This window comes from Colius striatus, chromosome 9 (genome assembly GCF_028858725.1).
Source record: "Colius striatus isolate bColStr4 chromosome 9, bColStr4.1.hap1, whole genome shotgun sequence".
NCBI classification, from domain to species: domain Eukaryota; kingdom Metazoa; phylum Chordata; class Aves; order Coliiformes; family Coliidae; genus Colius; species Colius striatus.
The window spans coordinates 730,182-745,946 of NC_084767.1; the positions used below are offsets into that span (position 1 = coordinate 730,182).

At 42.0% G+C, this 15,765-nt stretch overlaps 1 protein-coding gene across 3 annotated transcripts in view; it reads left to right on the forward strand.

Moving 5' to 3' along the window:
* GALNT10 (polypeptide N-acetylgalactosaminyltransferase 10) overlaps positions 1 to 15,765 on the forward strand; it is a 91,347-nt gene that overhangs the window by 41,201 nt on the left and 34,381 nt on the right. For 2 of the 3 annotated variants that reach the window (XM_062002138.1, XM_062002139.1), the window contains 3 exons: positions 2,115 to 2,217; positions 3,071 to 3,209; positions 7,457 to 7,623. In XM_062002138.1, coding sequence (XP_061858122.1) covers positions 2,115 to 2,217; positions 3,071 to 3,209; positions 7,457 to 7,623 — 409 coding nt within the window. Of the gene's footprint in view, positions 1 to 1,647; positions 1,681 to 2,114; positions 2,218 to 3,070; positions 3,210 to 7,456; positions 7,624 to 15,765 lie in introns of all 3 variants that reach the window. The other variant, XM_062002137.1, reaches the window with a different exon arrangement.

Below are 15,765 nucleotides of genomic sequence, written 5' to 3' on the forward strand. Positions count from 1 at the left end.
ATGTGCTAAAGAGACAGTAACTAACATAAAAATGAACTATTGCTTTTGATTTGTTTAACTTCGTCAGAGTGGAGCAGGAAAGAGCAGCTAATAAAGATGAAGAAAATTAAGGAATCATTGGGGTAAATGAGAGAAATAAAATGTAGCATCTAAATATAGGTCTACTGGGATTTTTCTTAAAGTGATCACTTTTCTTCTGGATGTAACTGTCCTTTTCCTGCTAACCAGCCTTTTCTGGCAGTTGGCTGGTTTTCACCACTGTTAATTGCATCCCATGATGTGGTCCTGCTCTTCCTGTGCTGCCCTGAAAGTTCCTTTCCCTCCATCTTCCAGCATCATAAGTATTTTTGGACAGTATACTTATTAGCTCCAGGGTGCACAAGTAGAAATTCCTTAATACTTGTTCCCATCATGAACTAGCTGTGTGCCTGATTTCTTGTCCATCCTGAGTGCCTATCGGCTCTTCTTCAGCAAAAGTCAAACTAAATTGCAGGGAGCAGGAAGGAAAACACTCTGAGTATTGATGTTAGTTAACTGAAATGTATAACTGAGTGTCTGGTTTCATGGATGAAATTTGACTTCTACCAGGTGTGTTACCATCTGCAAAATGTCATGAAGCTGAGTGTAAATCATTTTATGATCTGCAATTGAAAAGATCTGGATTGATTTAAAATCTCTTATGTGGGGAGGAAAAGTTCCAACAGTTCACAGACCAGCTTTTAATTAGATGGAACGTTTAGATCACCGGTTTATTGCCCTTTGGTGTGGTAATACAATCAGCACAACTGAAGTTCCTTTGCTAAGGGTCACCACCCATAACAGAGCAGGTGGAGGAGAGCGTGTATCTGTGTTCAGGCACTCTAGTTCACCTTGACATGGCAGCTGCAAGCTCTCTGCGCTGGTGGTTTCGTACACGGGACTCCCTTCCCGTTAACTGCAGCAGAAGAGGGATGATGCACTGGGGATAATCTGCAAAACTTTTGCAGCAAGGTTCACCAGAGCTCATCTGTCAGACTGCAGTGAGGTGAACTGCATCAGGCAGGAGTCTGGCGCCTTGGAATAACAAGTAACATGTCCAAATGCCCTATTTTCCCAATACAAATCTAGGCATGAAAATGCAGAGTTTGTAATTTAACCATTCAGGTAAATGCCATCTGTGTCCCAGATGCCAAAGTTGCCTGATAACCCTGCAAGATTACTATGCCAACCACTGCTTTTTGGTGGTTGGTTGGTTTGACTGACCCATTAGTGAGACTTTAAACCTCCTGCTCTCCAAGGAGGGAAGCTTTTTTTCTTTCTAGGAAATTCTAGCCTGTAGAGTTCTCTCTGTAGGTCATGAGGAATTAAAAGGGATAAACCTCTAAGTTCTTTATGTAACTGCTTCTGCAGTAATGATGCTACAAATTACTTGCCTTTATACTCTACCAGCATATTACAACATAATTGAAAGCTCATTAGATGTTCTATTCTTGACTTAAAATACCTCCTTAAATACATATATTATTTTTCCCTTGGATTTGGGGAATGTCAGTGTTTGAGATGTGTAATGGTTTCCTTTCCACAGACCTAGGCACTTTGATCCTGAATTCACCTGATCTTTCATTTGTTAAACTTGTTTCCAAAGCACCCATTGCTTTTGAACTTCAGGAACAACACCATGGAAAGAGGAGTTCTAATTGGGTAAAGTGCAGGCTCATGCCTTGTGTAAAATTTGCTTTTAAACTGGGCAGCAAGCGTATTAATAAAGGACCTTTTAAGTCTTATTTTATTCAGGTGTAGCAGTGTGGTCATTAATAATGTTCCTGCAATAAGTCTCCTATTATGGCTTTTTTGTTAATTAAATAGGATGTAAGATGTATTGGATGTTTTCAAAATGAAAATGGGAGTTTTTAATAGATTCCCTGATTAAGAATACTGGTCTGTATATGTGATGGTGCCCTGGGAAAAGAAAAAGACAACCCACTTAACAGCTATAGATAAAGTACTGCTCTGAGGCCTGCTTTCTCACCCCTTTCAGGCTAAAACCTGCTTGCTTTTGATGGTCTTGCCCTAAGGAAGACGTTTAAAGGTTTGCTATGTTGTTTACTTAATATATTCCATCTTTTATTTAAAAGGCACTGTACATGAGGCAAAAGAAAGACCCTTACTTTGGTGATGGACAAAGGAAAAAGGACTGGCATAACAAAGAAGCTATAAGAAGGGACTCTGAGCGTGTAGGTATGTAACATTACTACAAAAATGACTTAATACAGATAATTTTACTTTATTTAGTAGACTGTAGACAGAACAGCATCTTTAACTTCGGGGTCAAGATGATGTTCTTGACATGATGCAACAGTTCCTGCATGTTAATCCCAGTCAAAGCCTTTTCCCACAACTCCACAATAACTATTTTGAGGTGAAAACATCTGGATATCATCTTGGTATTTTTCGGAGAGGTGCAGTATTGATTTTTTTTCTTAAAGATTACCAAAAAATGTGTGCCTGTACCTCTTCCAAAAATGGGAGATGGAATGGAAGAAGAGGGATAAGAAAAATGTTCTAAATTATAGCGTTCATGCAAAATTTATTCCATAGTGCTGGGCTGTGTCTTGCATCACATAAAAGAGTGTATTTTGAATGTCACAGCTTTATGCTAGTGTGTCTGCAAGGGACCTACCTCCTCTCTGAAAGAGCTCAGGTTCTTAAATATACAAATCCATCTGTGCTGAAAAAAGCAACAGTGATGAGGTATTCAAACCATATGTATTCTTCCTGCAGTGAAACAAAAAAACATTCCCTAGATCCTCCACAGCACTGCCATAGCCTTGTCATCTCTTTCTGGTGTTAGAAGGAAAACTTTTTAACTTCTGTGATTTGCACACCTGAGTGGTTTGTAGCAAAACTGCATCTCTAATAAAATTGTTGGGTTGACATGGTTGACCCAACGCTAAATATGATACAGGGCACAAAACTAATGAAGTTTTGTTCAAAGAGCTGTAAGATAACTGCTTTTCTGATGTATGGATTAGTTTCAGGCCAGTTAAGCACCAATTAGTAGTAATGATGCATGTTTTCTTTCTATCTGTAGGAAATGGAGAACAGGGAAAGCCTTACCCAATGACTGACGCAGAACGAGTGGACCAGGCGTACAGGGAAAATGGCTTTAATATCTTTGTGAGTGACAAAATTTCTCTGAATCGTTCCCTTCCAGACATCAGACATCCAAAGTGAGTATACAGTTCGCATTCCTAGAGTGAAAGTGTACAAGATGTAAATTACTGCATCTGTAGGAGTGTGCTCCTCTTTTGTTATGGGTTCTTGTACCTTTGTTCATCAAATACAGTCCTTTCACTACTGGGTCCCACTGTCTCTGTGATAAAGGATTATTGGTAGTAATTGCCAATGCTTGGAGGGGGGAAAACCCCTTCTGATTCCGAGACTTAAACTTACTAAAAGCTTGCACCCCTGCTCAGAAGAAGTGACTGCTTCCTTCACCTCTCACAATGTTGACAGTTCGGTTCCTGAGCCCACTGACATAGCTGATGGTTTTTGGCAACTAATAATTTGAAACAATTTTTTTCTGTAGTGGATACTGATGTAAATGTCTGACTCAGTTGACAAGTGCCCTAAGTGCAGTCAAGCGATGACTTTGTCACGAAACACTCTGTCCAGTCCTTATGTTGGTCACTAGCTGGAAATGACCACATGAAATGCTCAGAAATAGAAGAAGATACAAGTAGCTCCATTCAACTATATATGAAGAGTTTTATCAGGAATCCCTCTGATTTATGGATCAATTTCTTAAGACATCTTCCTCAAAAACCTCATCAGGGTTTACAAGTAGAGACTAGTTCCAATTGAATGATGGCTTTTGTGTTCAGCTATTTTTGGACATTATCTGTTAGGATGGTGTCAAATGGGATTTTGTGCAAGACAGGAGAAGTTATTTGTTAACAAAAGTGCTTCAGTTCTGACTTAACCTTTGTTTATACAAAGCTGAAAGGTTTGTAAATACTGTTTATGTGGTTCTTAGTCTGAAAGCATCGTTAGACGTTTGAATGGAAGCTTGTTTTGTGTAAAGCTGTTTTTATCACAGTTTAGTGAATCCGAATCCAACATTTACTTTATTCATGAGATGTAATTTCCAGAAGTCAAGTTTTATAATTTGTTAGCTGCACGTTTGAGGGATTACCTCTTCAGCTGTCACAGCAAACTAATCAAATACACTGGCTTGACACCCTTTCTCTATATATTCTCATAAACCAGAGTAGTGAGTATAGCTCCATAAATATTTTAGGCATGCAGCTGAAATGTTTAAATGTGGAGATAAATCAGGCAACTGAAGATGCTTGTTGATCTGCACATGCTCAAGTTCTAGGAAATACAGTTTGAGTTTGATAACCTAAATTATACCTAGGCCCCATTTACAGGGACTGCCATGGGCTTTGAGAATTCAAACTTCAGACAATGTCGGTATTTCCTCATCCTGAGCATTTAATATATCACATGGAATCACTGAGGTTGGAAAAGACCTTTAAGATCATTGAGTCCAACCATTAACCCAGCACTGCCATGTCCACCACTAAACTATGTCCCTAAGTGCCACTTCTATCCATCTTTTAAATACCTCCAGGGATGGTGACTCCCCTGGCTCCCTGAGCAGCCTGTTTCGATGCTTGACAACTCATTCAGTGACAAAATCTTTCCTAACGTCTAATCTAAAGCTTCCCTGGCAACAACTTGAGGCCATTTCCTTACCTCATATTCCCCACTGTTTCCCAAAGTTGTTGTCTCCTCGTTGCTAATCCTGCTGTTTAAACTTTTTAAAGATTTGGAACTTGTAACTCCAGTCACCAGTTAAAATCATTAAGTGAAGTGTCTGGGTCACCAACAAATTAGGCTGTGAGTAATGGTACACTACAGCAGATTTGCTTGTTTCCTCAGTGTAGTGAGTTATAATTGTGAAGGTCTCAAGGAGAGGATAAACTGTGTGTATCTAATGGATGCCAGGAAGAGCTGGTCAGGGTGGGGAATTACATGTAATGGAGACTTGCAGTAAAGGAATGAAAAGTTCTGTTGTGTGTTCCCCGCGCCTGTTAAAGATACACCTGAAATGGTATGGCTGGTGTTAGTTGGGAGTTTGAGAGTGGCTTGCAACAAAGTTCAGCTGAGACCAAGTCCATAAAGAGCACTGTAGAAAGAAAGGAGCTGTATTTTACAGCACTGACTTTACATAGTCTTTTACATACACTACAAGATAATAGAGACTTTGTCATTTGGAGATGCACCTGCAGACAGTGGGGAGCGTAAGGAGGTGAACTGGGGAAAAAAGCAGTGTCTGTCCCTCCTGAGCTCTGGGACCACAGCTGGGATTCTCCCCAACAGCTGCCTGGGTGGAAAAGGACAAATCAGCAGCTGATGTGTTTGCTTCCTTCTGAGATGCTTTGTGTGGACCTTTATGTACCAAATAGTTTGTCACCTCAGCTTTCTGCTAACCACGGGAATTGAGGTGCTGAGGAAGGGCATTTGAGGGCGGTGCACACCATTGTTTGTTTCAACAGTCATGTCTTCCCCTGCTAACGTTTCCTTTAAGTGCTTCTGGGTTTTTTAATATTAAATACTAATTTGGCAGGTCTTGTAAAGCAATTGTAGACATGGTAGCTGGAGGGAAAGAATTTCACTCAATACTTAATGGTTGAACTTAATAGCTGAAGTTTGCTATTTGTTAAAGTTAGTCAGAAAATGAATTCCAGTTTAAGAAGAGGGAGAAGAGATTTTGGGAGTTTGGTTTCATGTTGGAAAAGAATTATAGCTAGTAGCTATCTCGGAAGAAGGTTAGGATTGCAGTGCCAAGGGCTGGATGAAAGCAATCCATGTAGCTTTATTTTACATCTTGCATCTGTGCGTTGCAGCCATAGCCTGCAAGCTCTTGGCAGAACCCCAAGACAATTCATTAAACCCAGAATAAGCTACTGTCCTTTCAGGCAGGCACCACAGTCACTTCCTGTAATCACAGATTTATTGAGCTTGTATAACATAGGTGCATCCTCCTCCATTCCCTGGGAAAGGTACCAGGAAAAAACTGCCACTGCCAGAGCCATTTTCCTTCCCATCTGACCATCTGGGGCCCTGGAGGGGGAATTCCCTTCGTGCAGACACTGCATTGTGCCCTAGTGAATGGCGAGTCAAGCACCTGGGGAGGAGGAAGTCTGCGGCGTGGCTGTGGTGCAGGCTGTGCCAGAGCTGTGGTGTCAGGGAGGGCAGGGAGCACAGCCTCCCTCCCCTGTTAGACAGGGCAGTAGCATTGCCTGCTGGCAGTGTTGTTAATGTATCCTAAACATCTCTATTCACACAGCTGCCTTAGTTTTGTGCTGGACATGTGAGGTTCTAAGAATGAAATAGATTTTTGTCCCCTAATGAACAGCTAGTGGGTATTTTTTAACAAGAATTGTTTGCTGTAGGGCCTTAACAAGGTTCAAACTCCACTTTGGGTCACACCTGCAGGAAAACAAACACTGAACTTATTTCTACAGTTTAACACTTCTTCATGAAGCTGCCTTGAGAACGCCCCCATGAGGCAGGAGAGCATTATCCCTATTTCCAAATGAAGAAGAGTAATGCTGTGGGGCAATACCCCCACATTCAAGGGGGCCCCACGGGGACTCTGCATACCTAAATCTCCAGCTTTATCCAAGTTCTGCAGTGCTGTGTTCAAAGCCCAGCTTCCTTCACCTTGGTCTGCAGAACCCATCCCAGGTGTCAAACCAGACCTGCTGAAAAATGGGGAAGACAAGACTGATTGGTTAGGAAAAGTATGATTTGAAAAATTATCCCACGTGACAAAGGAGGCCTTTGGTAAAAGTTGGAGGTAGGTTTCTTTATTGAGCAGTTTTTACCATGCAATAACTTCTGGGACTGTTTAGGAAAGGTGCTGTCACACAAAATCCTTGCTTCCTTCACATTTTGTTTTAAAACAACTGGATGACAGACATACATACAATTTGAGTGGTTTGCTTCTCTGAAAACTGGTAATTAGTGTGCTAAACCAATGTACTGATAATGCCTACAAGAGAGGAACTCCATTTCTGAAACAACTTTGTAGAAACTCTTCTTCCAACTGATCTGTGACGTATCAGGACAGAGAAAACAAGTATTTTAGAGGTTTTTATTACCTTGAACTATGTAACTGAAGTTTGCTTTAAAAGCAGCTTCAGGACCTAATAGATCCCTCTGACTTTGTGTTGCTAAGCTTCAGTGTCCCTTAGCAGGCCCCACTTCATATGTAATTTGTTTTGCCATGTAGACTAGATCAGGTCAACACCAGCTTGACAGGGCTTGAAATTGGTGGGGTTTTTGTTTTTTGGCACATTGCATCAATATGAGGAGTGAAGAATGAACTGAGCTACTTGATAGTAAATAATGTGGAAGTGCGGGTGAGTTTCGGCACCGCCGTTTGATTTTTTTCTGTGTCCAGCTGCAGGAATAAGCTGTACCTGGAGAAGCTGCCCAACACGAGCGTCATAATACCGTTCCACAACGAAGGATGGTCCTCCCTCCTGCGCACAGTGCACAGCGTCCTAAACCGCTCCCCTCCAGAGCTAATAGCAGAGATAGTGCTGGTGGATGACTTCAGTGACCGAGGTATGATGGTTTCTGTGTGACATCTCCACCTGTGCTTACCTACCAAAGGGATCAATGAACTTCCAGATAGGTGTGTGATGATTGGAGTTCTTACTTGCCACTGGCAGAGCTGAGATGGACCTTGCTGCAGTACATATGAAAGGTCAAAGGTCTAGCAAAAACTCATGTTCCATATTCAGTTTGTGCTGGTTTAGTTGCTGATGGCATGAGCTCTCCTGCCTTTTGGGCAATGTAAATAAACAGGAAGCTGATTCAATATTCTGCTATGGGCTTTGTAGACTTTTACACTTAATATGAGGGTTAAATGTTTGATGCCTGGAAAAAAAAGAGAGGGGAGTAGCCCACTCCTCACCTTCTGCATTTTTTTTCTAGACACAGAACATGGTAAAAGAGCTTTGATAAAAAGTTTCCATCTCAGGCTGCCTATGACATGGCTTACTTTTCTCCTGGATTTTGTGTTACTGAAAAGTAAATCTGCACCATCCAAACCTTTGACTGCTCTTGCTTACTGACTTGCTTGCAATTATTCTCCTTATTTTTTACTGCATTACTGGGACTAGTCATTTTGGATTGAAGGGCTACATGCAAAGACACGTAGCCAGTGGCATAACATGCCACCTCAAATGGAACAACCACTTGTAATTGTAGCAGCAATGTGTAGATGTAGTTTCTGAATTTACTTGTTCTGTAGCAGAAAGGCAAGAGATCTCTTTTCTCTCGACCATTTAAGTGCTATGTGCTATAAACTAAGCTAGACTTCGTTTTATCTTGTAGTTTGCTGTGGTGCAGAAGGCAATCAAGTGGAGGAGGAGTGAATGCCTCTATCGTGTAATCATGGCATAGCCAATAAGTCCTCTGAAGCATCTGATGCTGTGTCTTGAAGAGAGTACAGTAACTTCTAAGGAGTCATGATGGGATCTGGCAACTGTATTCTCTTCTTTAAATTTACCAAGACTGTTCAGTTGTATGAACTCTACAGCTTAAAAGTGCTGCCATTGAAATCTTTTAACTGGGGGAAAAGAGCTCTCTACACAGATACTAAAGGATACACTTCCAAAAATCTGACACGTAGGAAGCTTCTAAAATGAGTTTGGAAACAACTTGAGTGTTTAGTGTTCTGACCTATACTGACTTTCAAATAAGCACTACCCAACAGCTATAGTATTTGTTCTAAAGTACATCTCTAATTAGTTTGCAAGCAAGGCATGCTGGCTTGAACAAATCAATGTTATATGAAATAAGTATTTCTTTAGAGGACTTTCAGACTAAGCTGAGGAGGAAAAAAACCCATCCTGCTAACAAAGTCTCTTTATTGCTACTCAGTCTAGAAGCAAATTAGACAAGCTCATGCTGTAACCACAGCTGAACTGTACAAACAAGTTTCTTTGAGAGAAGTGGAAGTAATGAAATCTGGTTTCCTGTGGATCCATTTTCTTTGTTCTTTAAATGTGCCCTTCTGACCAAGCAAAAGAGAAACACTCCTGGCTTTCCTACTCCTGCTACTCATCAGTCTGTACACGTTATCCAGCGCTCTCTGCCTCCAGCCACTGATAAGATGCAAGATCTTCTCTGTCACTCATTTATCTTTCATGCAAAGGTTGCAAGAAGTAGCTGAGATTAATTTGTGCACAGCATCTATTTATAGGTGGATATAAAAGACTACTGGTATTGGACAGTGAGCTAAATTGTCAAGGCAGGAGAGTGACACAGAGGCAAAGAGAGTCTAATAAAACCCTTTTTTTTTAACCAGTGTTTTCCTGTTTGCTCAGTTGATCTGTGCATGTTGGGACCATTACTGGTTAGGATGAAACATTTTTCTTTTCCTACTGTCAGTTCTGTATCTGCTGGCTGCTGTTCCTTTTCCAGCAGTCAACATTCTTCCTTAACCACACTGGGATTGGCTTCCACATCCTTTCCTGGGTTTAAACAGATCTTTAGTCTTCAGAAGGTCTGTTAAGCCCAGAGCATGTGATTTTAACTTAAGGCTGCTGGTTAATATTTTCTGGTATTAATTTATTCATTGTATGCTCTAAGAAAACCAAAACAAGGACAACTAAAGAAAAGCCCTTCAACTCCATGGCTGGGAATGGGTAATTTAATTCATCAGACTGATCTCCATGAGGGAACAGAGGCTCAAGGAAAACTTTTACATCACATGTCGTATGTTTGTAAAGGGCACATCCTTAGATTTGGATTGTTAGCCCTTCTCTCTGCTCTGGTTGTCTGTTTCACATGATTAAATTAGGCAGATGATAAAACCCCTGTGTCCAGATGGTCGTCATCACTGTGCCACAGAAGGTGAGCAGTAAAAAGAATGAGAAGGAGATTTCTTGTTTTTCTTTAATCACTCTGCGTTGTCTGCATGGTGGAATGCTGTGCTGCTCTTTCAAAGGCTACTCCCACAAGTTTGTAATGTCGTCTTTCTTCTAAAATTACAGAATCACTGTTGGACATAGCGATAGTAGAGGCCATGCTCGAGATCAGAGGCGTAGTATGAACAGTAAATGTCAGCTTCTTCCCCAAAGAGATCAGTAAACAGTCATCATAAACTGCAGTGAAAAGCAAGAGACAAAAAGGGTAATTTCTCAGTAAGAATCTATTGTTATTTTTTTTTATCGAGAGGTTATCCTGACCAGATTAAATGTCAGATATACTCTGCTGTACCTCATGATGGCCCCTTTCTTGAGAGTTATCTCAACAGACCTCTAGCACTTCAGTAACTCTTAAAAAAAAACACTAGCATTCAAGAACTTGGCTTTCTCTGGCAAGGAGACTGTGTCCCATTTGCTGGTGTTTCATGTGTACTGACCTTTGTTGGAGTTTAACACTGGACTTTGCCAAGCTGTCCTTGAGGTTCTGTGAGTGTTGCTCTCCTGTCCTGCTCTACACTAGTTTCTGCAGATGGTAATGTTAGTGCCAGTCCATTGACCTCTTTCCTCTGTGTGTCTCATATACACAGAGAATCTTTGCTTCACATGAAGTAAAGGTTCCAAAGAAGTACAAGGAAGAATTTCTTCCCTGTGAGGGTGAAGGAGCACGGGAAGGGGCTGCCCAGATGGGTTGCAGAGTCGCCTGCTCTGGAGACATTCAAAACCCACCTGGATGAGTTCCTGTGTGACTTACTCTAGGTGATCCTGCTCTGGCAGGGGGGTTGGAATGGATGATCTTTTGAGGTCCCTTCCAGCCCTTAAGATGCTGTGATTCTGTGACTTTGCTAATAATAGAAATGGTAAGTATGGAAGTCTGGCTACCACACACATCAGTGGGGTTTTTTTGACAGATGTTACTTTCATATGTTTTGCATCTGTTTTTAAGCTTAGGAGTGAATAATTTTTGGTGTGACTACAAAGAGGGTTGAGAATTTGGCTAATAGTGATAGGAGAGTGAAGAGAGATTTCTGGGTTAGCTGTTGGCTGCTGTGGTCTGCAGCTTACCTGAGGCACAGCTGTGTTGCTTTGCATTATCGTAGCGCTCAGATGAATCATAATCTGGAAGCGTCAACAGCCATTTATTTCTTAATTTGTTTGAGACAATTCTGTGACCTTTAGCAATAAACATTTTTCAACTGAAAAAGGTTGTCCTGATGACAGCAGATCTTGACAGTGAACAGCAAAAGCTTTACGAGTCGTGTCTTTGAGATGTTTCCTTTGCTTTGTATTTGAAAAATCAAAATGTGCTGGAACAACTTGCTCTTTGGAGGGTTTTGGGTGTTTTTTTTGCGTGCCTGTAGTATAATGCAAATGATCAAAGTCTAGCCTTACTTCAAACGCTTAGTGCTGGATTCCACACAGCCACAGTGCTCTGGGAAAGGCTGCCTGTCGGTAGGATCAGCTTAATGCGATACAGTGGCAGCACCTTGTTTGCTTTGAGCCATGGTCCATATTGTCACCTCCAGCAGCTGTCTTTACTGACACTTGAATCTTTCTTTGTGGGGATTCTCTTGTTAATGTTGAAAAGCTTAATAGAAGCTGCTTTCCAGCATGTGCCGTTCATCACAACGGAGTAAATATTGCGAGTCTCTCTTCTCCCTTCTCTAATAGCAGTCTCTAGTATCAATGTAGAATTCCCAGTGAGGCTGTGCTAGCTTATGCTCTTTTCCCCACAAATTTGATTGGGATATCTGTGATATAAAGACTTTCTTCTCCTGACAGTCGGAACAATTGCAGGAGTTCAATGCATAGAAAAATATAGGTTATATTGAAGAGTGACACTCATACAGCAGACTTTAGGAATAAGAAGTAACCTGCCTGCTGTTGTGTGCTTCTTCCTGCATGCTCCTGAGTACTGCTAAAGACCCACAGACTGACCTCCTTGGATTAACCTCAGCTCCTTCAGGGTGGTCCAACATAACGCCTACCCTTCTGGATAAGCAGAAATCAGAATGCTATACATGTGAATTACTGATCATAAAAACGCTTAGCTGTGGCAGTCCTGTGTGGATTTGTGGCTTCACTTTTAATTTCTACAGCTATTCTTTAGCTCTGCTCTCAGTTAAATTGAGCCTTTTCATATGCTGGCTTGCAGGGTACTAATTATACCCCTCTGAGCTGCTTGTTACCAGAATGGCCCCAAGTAAACTAAAATGCTTTTTTCATCTGTATCAGTTTTCTCCTGGGGAATGTTAGATGTGAAATTTGTTTGCTTTTTGATTATTTAATTACTGTGCTGCTGAGTGGTAAGTGGGTTCAGTTATATCATAGAAATGAGAGAAGGTGAAGAGAAGTTGAAATGCAGCTCAGTTTGTAACAGTGCAGCTCTGATGGCATTTCATTATTGATAGCAGGCAATGAGTAACAGACAGGCAGTTCATGATTCTTCAGGGTCTGCTTCAGTCCCTGGACCTACAGTCTGGATCTGGCTGTGGTTATGAGAAGCTGAATTGTTCATCTTGTGTCATCAGTGTCAACTGCCTTGTACAAAGGGTCTCCATTGGATTCTTGTGGGTTGTGGATTCCTTTGCTGTATAAGCTATCAAACATAAAGCTATGCTCTGTCACTCACTAGATAAATGAACAGCCTTAAGCTGAAGCAACAGAGGGAGGAAGGTGGTGCACTTTGTATTTGCAGGATACTTGTCTAAATCTCCTTTGGTTTTCACCCGATGCATATTTGGTAGCTCTGTACAGCAGTGGAACATGAAGTATATGCTATTACTGGATTAAATAAGTCAAACTCTCCTCTCTTCTGTCTGTTCTGGAGAAGAGATCTGCTTCAGGTGGAGGCTGGACTGGAACACATACGGAATAACAAACAGTCGAGGTTGCAAAGGATGTCTGGAGATCATCAAACCCAACTCTTCTGCTCAGTTACAGCAGGTTTCTCGAGATCTTACTCAAGTTTTGAAAATCTCCAAGGGTGGTGACTATAACATCTCTGGGGAACCTGTTCTGCTATTCAGTTACTCTTACAGTAACTTAGTTTTATTTTAATACAAAAAATTCTTAAGCATTATTTCCTGTACTTCCATTTGTGCCCAGAGGCTCCTACGTCCTCCTCTGCAAAGCTCCTTCCCAGCTGTTGGGTCCTCAGTCAGTAGTGGTGCACAGGGTTACTCCCCAGGTTCAGGAATTTGCACTTACCTTGGAACTTCAAGGTTCCTGTTGCTCCCTTTCTCTCACCAAGTGGAACATCAGCCATGCCTCCCATGGCACACCTTCTAAGGCCGCACCCAGTCGTGTCATCTAGGTCTTGAATGGAGATGTGCAATGGTATTAGCCCTGATATTGGCCCATAGGATGCGCAGCTATTGACAGTCCGGGCCTGCATCTCAGCTTTGTGCTGCTGGGAACAGCCCTTGGACCTCAGCCACCTCGCTATCTGCTTCTGTAGCCCAAATTTCTTCAGTTCATCCATAAGGGATATCCATATGAGAGGCAGTGATGGAAGTTAAGATGCCTTTCATAGGTGGGAAGAACTTAAGCATGAGGGAATCCAAACATACTGGAAGAGTAATCCTAGTAAAATGGGCTGCATGAGCATCCTGTGTGCCTCGATGCCCTAGTCTCTGTTGAGTCACCAAAGGTATAAATAACTGTCTAGGGAAGGGTTATTACAAGGACAAGTGCAGAGTCCTGCATCTAGGAAGGAACAACCCCCTGTACCAGTACAGGCTGGGGGTCAAACTGCTGAAGAGCAGCTCTGCAGAGAGAGACCTGGGAGTCCTGATTGATAAAAAGCTAAATATGAGCCAGCAATGTGCCCTCGTGGCCAAGAAGGCCAATGGCAGCCTGGGATGCATCAAGAAGAGTGTGGCCAACATGTCAAGGGAGGTTCTTCTCCCTCTCTACTCTGCCCTGGTGAGGCCTCATCTGGAGTCCTGTGTCCAGTTCTGGGCTTCTCAGCTCAAGAGGAACAGGGAACTGCTGGAGAGAGGCCAGTGCAGGGCCACCAAGATGATCAGGGGACTGGAACATCTTTCATACAAGGAAAGGCTGCAGGAACTGGGGCTGTTTAGTCTGGAGAAGAGGAGACTGAGGGGACATTTACAAATATCTAAAGGGTGGGTGTCAGGAGGTTGGGACATCCCTTTTTTCTATAGTAGCCAGCAACAGGACAAGGGGTGATGGGATGAAGCTAGAATACCAAAAGTTCCACTTAAACATAAGAAAAAACTATTTCAGTGTTTCAGTGAGGGAGCCCTGGCCCAGGCTGCCCAGGGAGGGTGTGGAGGCTCCTTCCTTGGAGGGCTTCAAGACCCGCCTGGACACGTTCCTGTGTGACCTGATCTAGGTGACCCTGCTTCTGCAGGGGGGTTGGACTGGATGATCTCTAAAGGTCCCTTCCAACCCCTACCATTCTGTGATTCTATGATACCTCTAAAATTTAAACTAATTCTTTGCATTTGTATGTTTATCCTGAGCAAACCCACATTGTGTATTTTTCAGCCCATCCTTTAATGTAAAGCATTGTAGAGTTTTTACCTTTTAACCTTTGAAGCAATCAAAAAGTTTAAATTATTCAAGACATTGTAAACTTACTGTGTGCTGGAAGGCTGAGACTTAATTGCTGAATGTCATTTAAAGCAAACATCTTGCCATGTACTTGGGGATAGCTATGTGCAGAGAGGAAACAATGTACACACCACACAGGTGAGTCAGAAGTAATCTGGGTTTATCTTATGGCTTAACTCGACAGAAACCAGTGATTGTAGCTAAGTGCTTAAATTTTGTATAAAACTCACGTTTCAGCATTCAGTTATTTGCATATTGACTGACAGCTTGTTCTTACTCATTTTTAAGACTACTTTTGTATAACTGACAGTGTTTTAGAACAAGCGTCCCTTGTTGAAGAATGTGAAGCACAGCATTAGTTGTCCCTAAAGCACACCTTCTGTGCAGAGCACTGTGCTAACACAGTAATAACATTGAAGGTGGCAGCACTGTCAATACTGCAGTCTCCAAACAGCAGGATAGTTCTCAAAGTGTTAACCCAGCTGGGCTGGCTGCCTTCTGGCATGATATGTGGTATGTCTGTACAGTGGCAATCCGTGAAGGCTCAGCATCCTTCTTGCAGTAACCAGTCAAAATCTGAGACTGAGGGACAGTAAGTTTCAGCTGAAGTACGTGAGTATGTTTAACCCACTGTGATGAAAACATGTGCAAAGTCACCCTGCTGGCTTTTAGGTGAACCAGGGCTGTGCTAGGGTGTGGTTATCCAAAAGGCATGCACACTTGGCTAGAGCTGATTTTTAAGGGAAAATTTTGTTATAAACAAGATGAATGGGATCCCTTTTTCCCTCGAGGGATCGTTATGGAGGTTCCGGATTTCAGCTCCATCTTACTTCCAATACTACCCTGTTTCCTTGAGCCTTACTTTAATCCATGAAAACAGTATCTGTTTAGGAGTTCAGAAGATATGTGTTCAAGCTATTTTTTTTTTTCTCATTATTTCTTCACTTTTTTCTTAGTGGTTTGTTTCAGCAGTAAGCAGTAGAGCTGCTTTCTGACGTTCAGGAGACAACAAAGCATTGTGAGCCCCAACTCTGGCATGTGGCCACTGCTCATCTTTGAAAGGCAGCAAGAGGCTTTTAGGCCTTTTAATAAAGGAGTACAAGGAGTGTTTTCCCCAAGCAGTGATATCTCAGCCCTTGGTTTTGACCAACATTTCCCCCTTTGTTTGCCCTCTCCCCTCCTGTATGGCCAG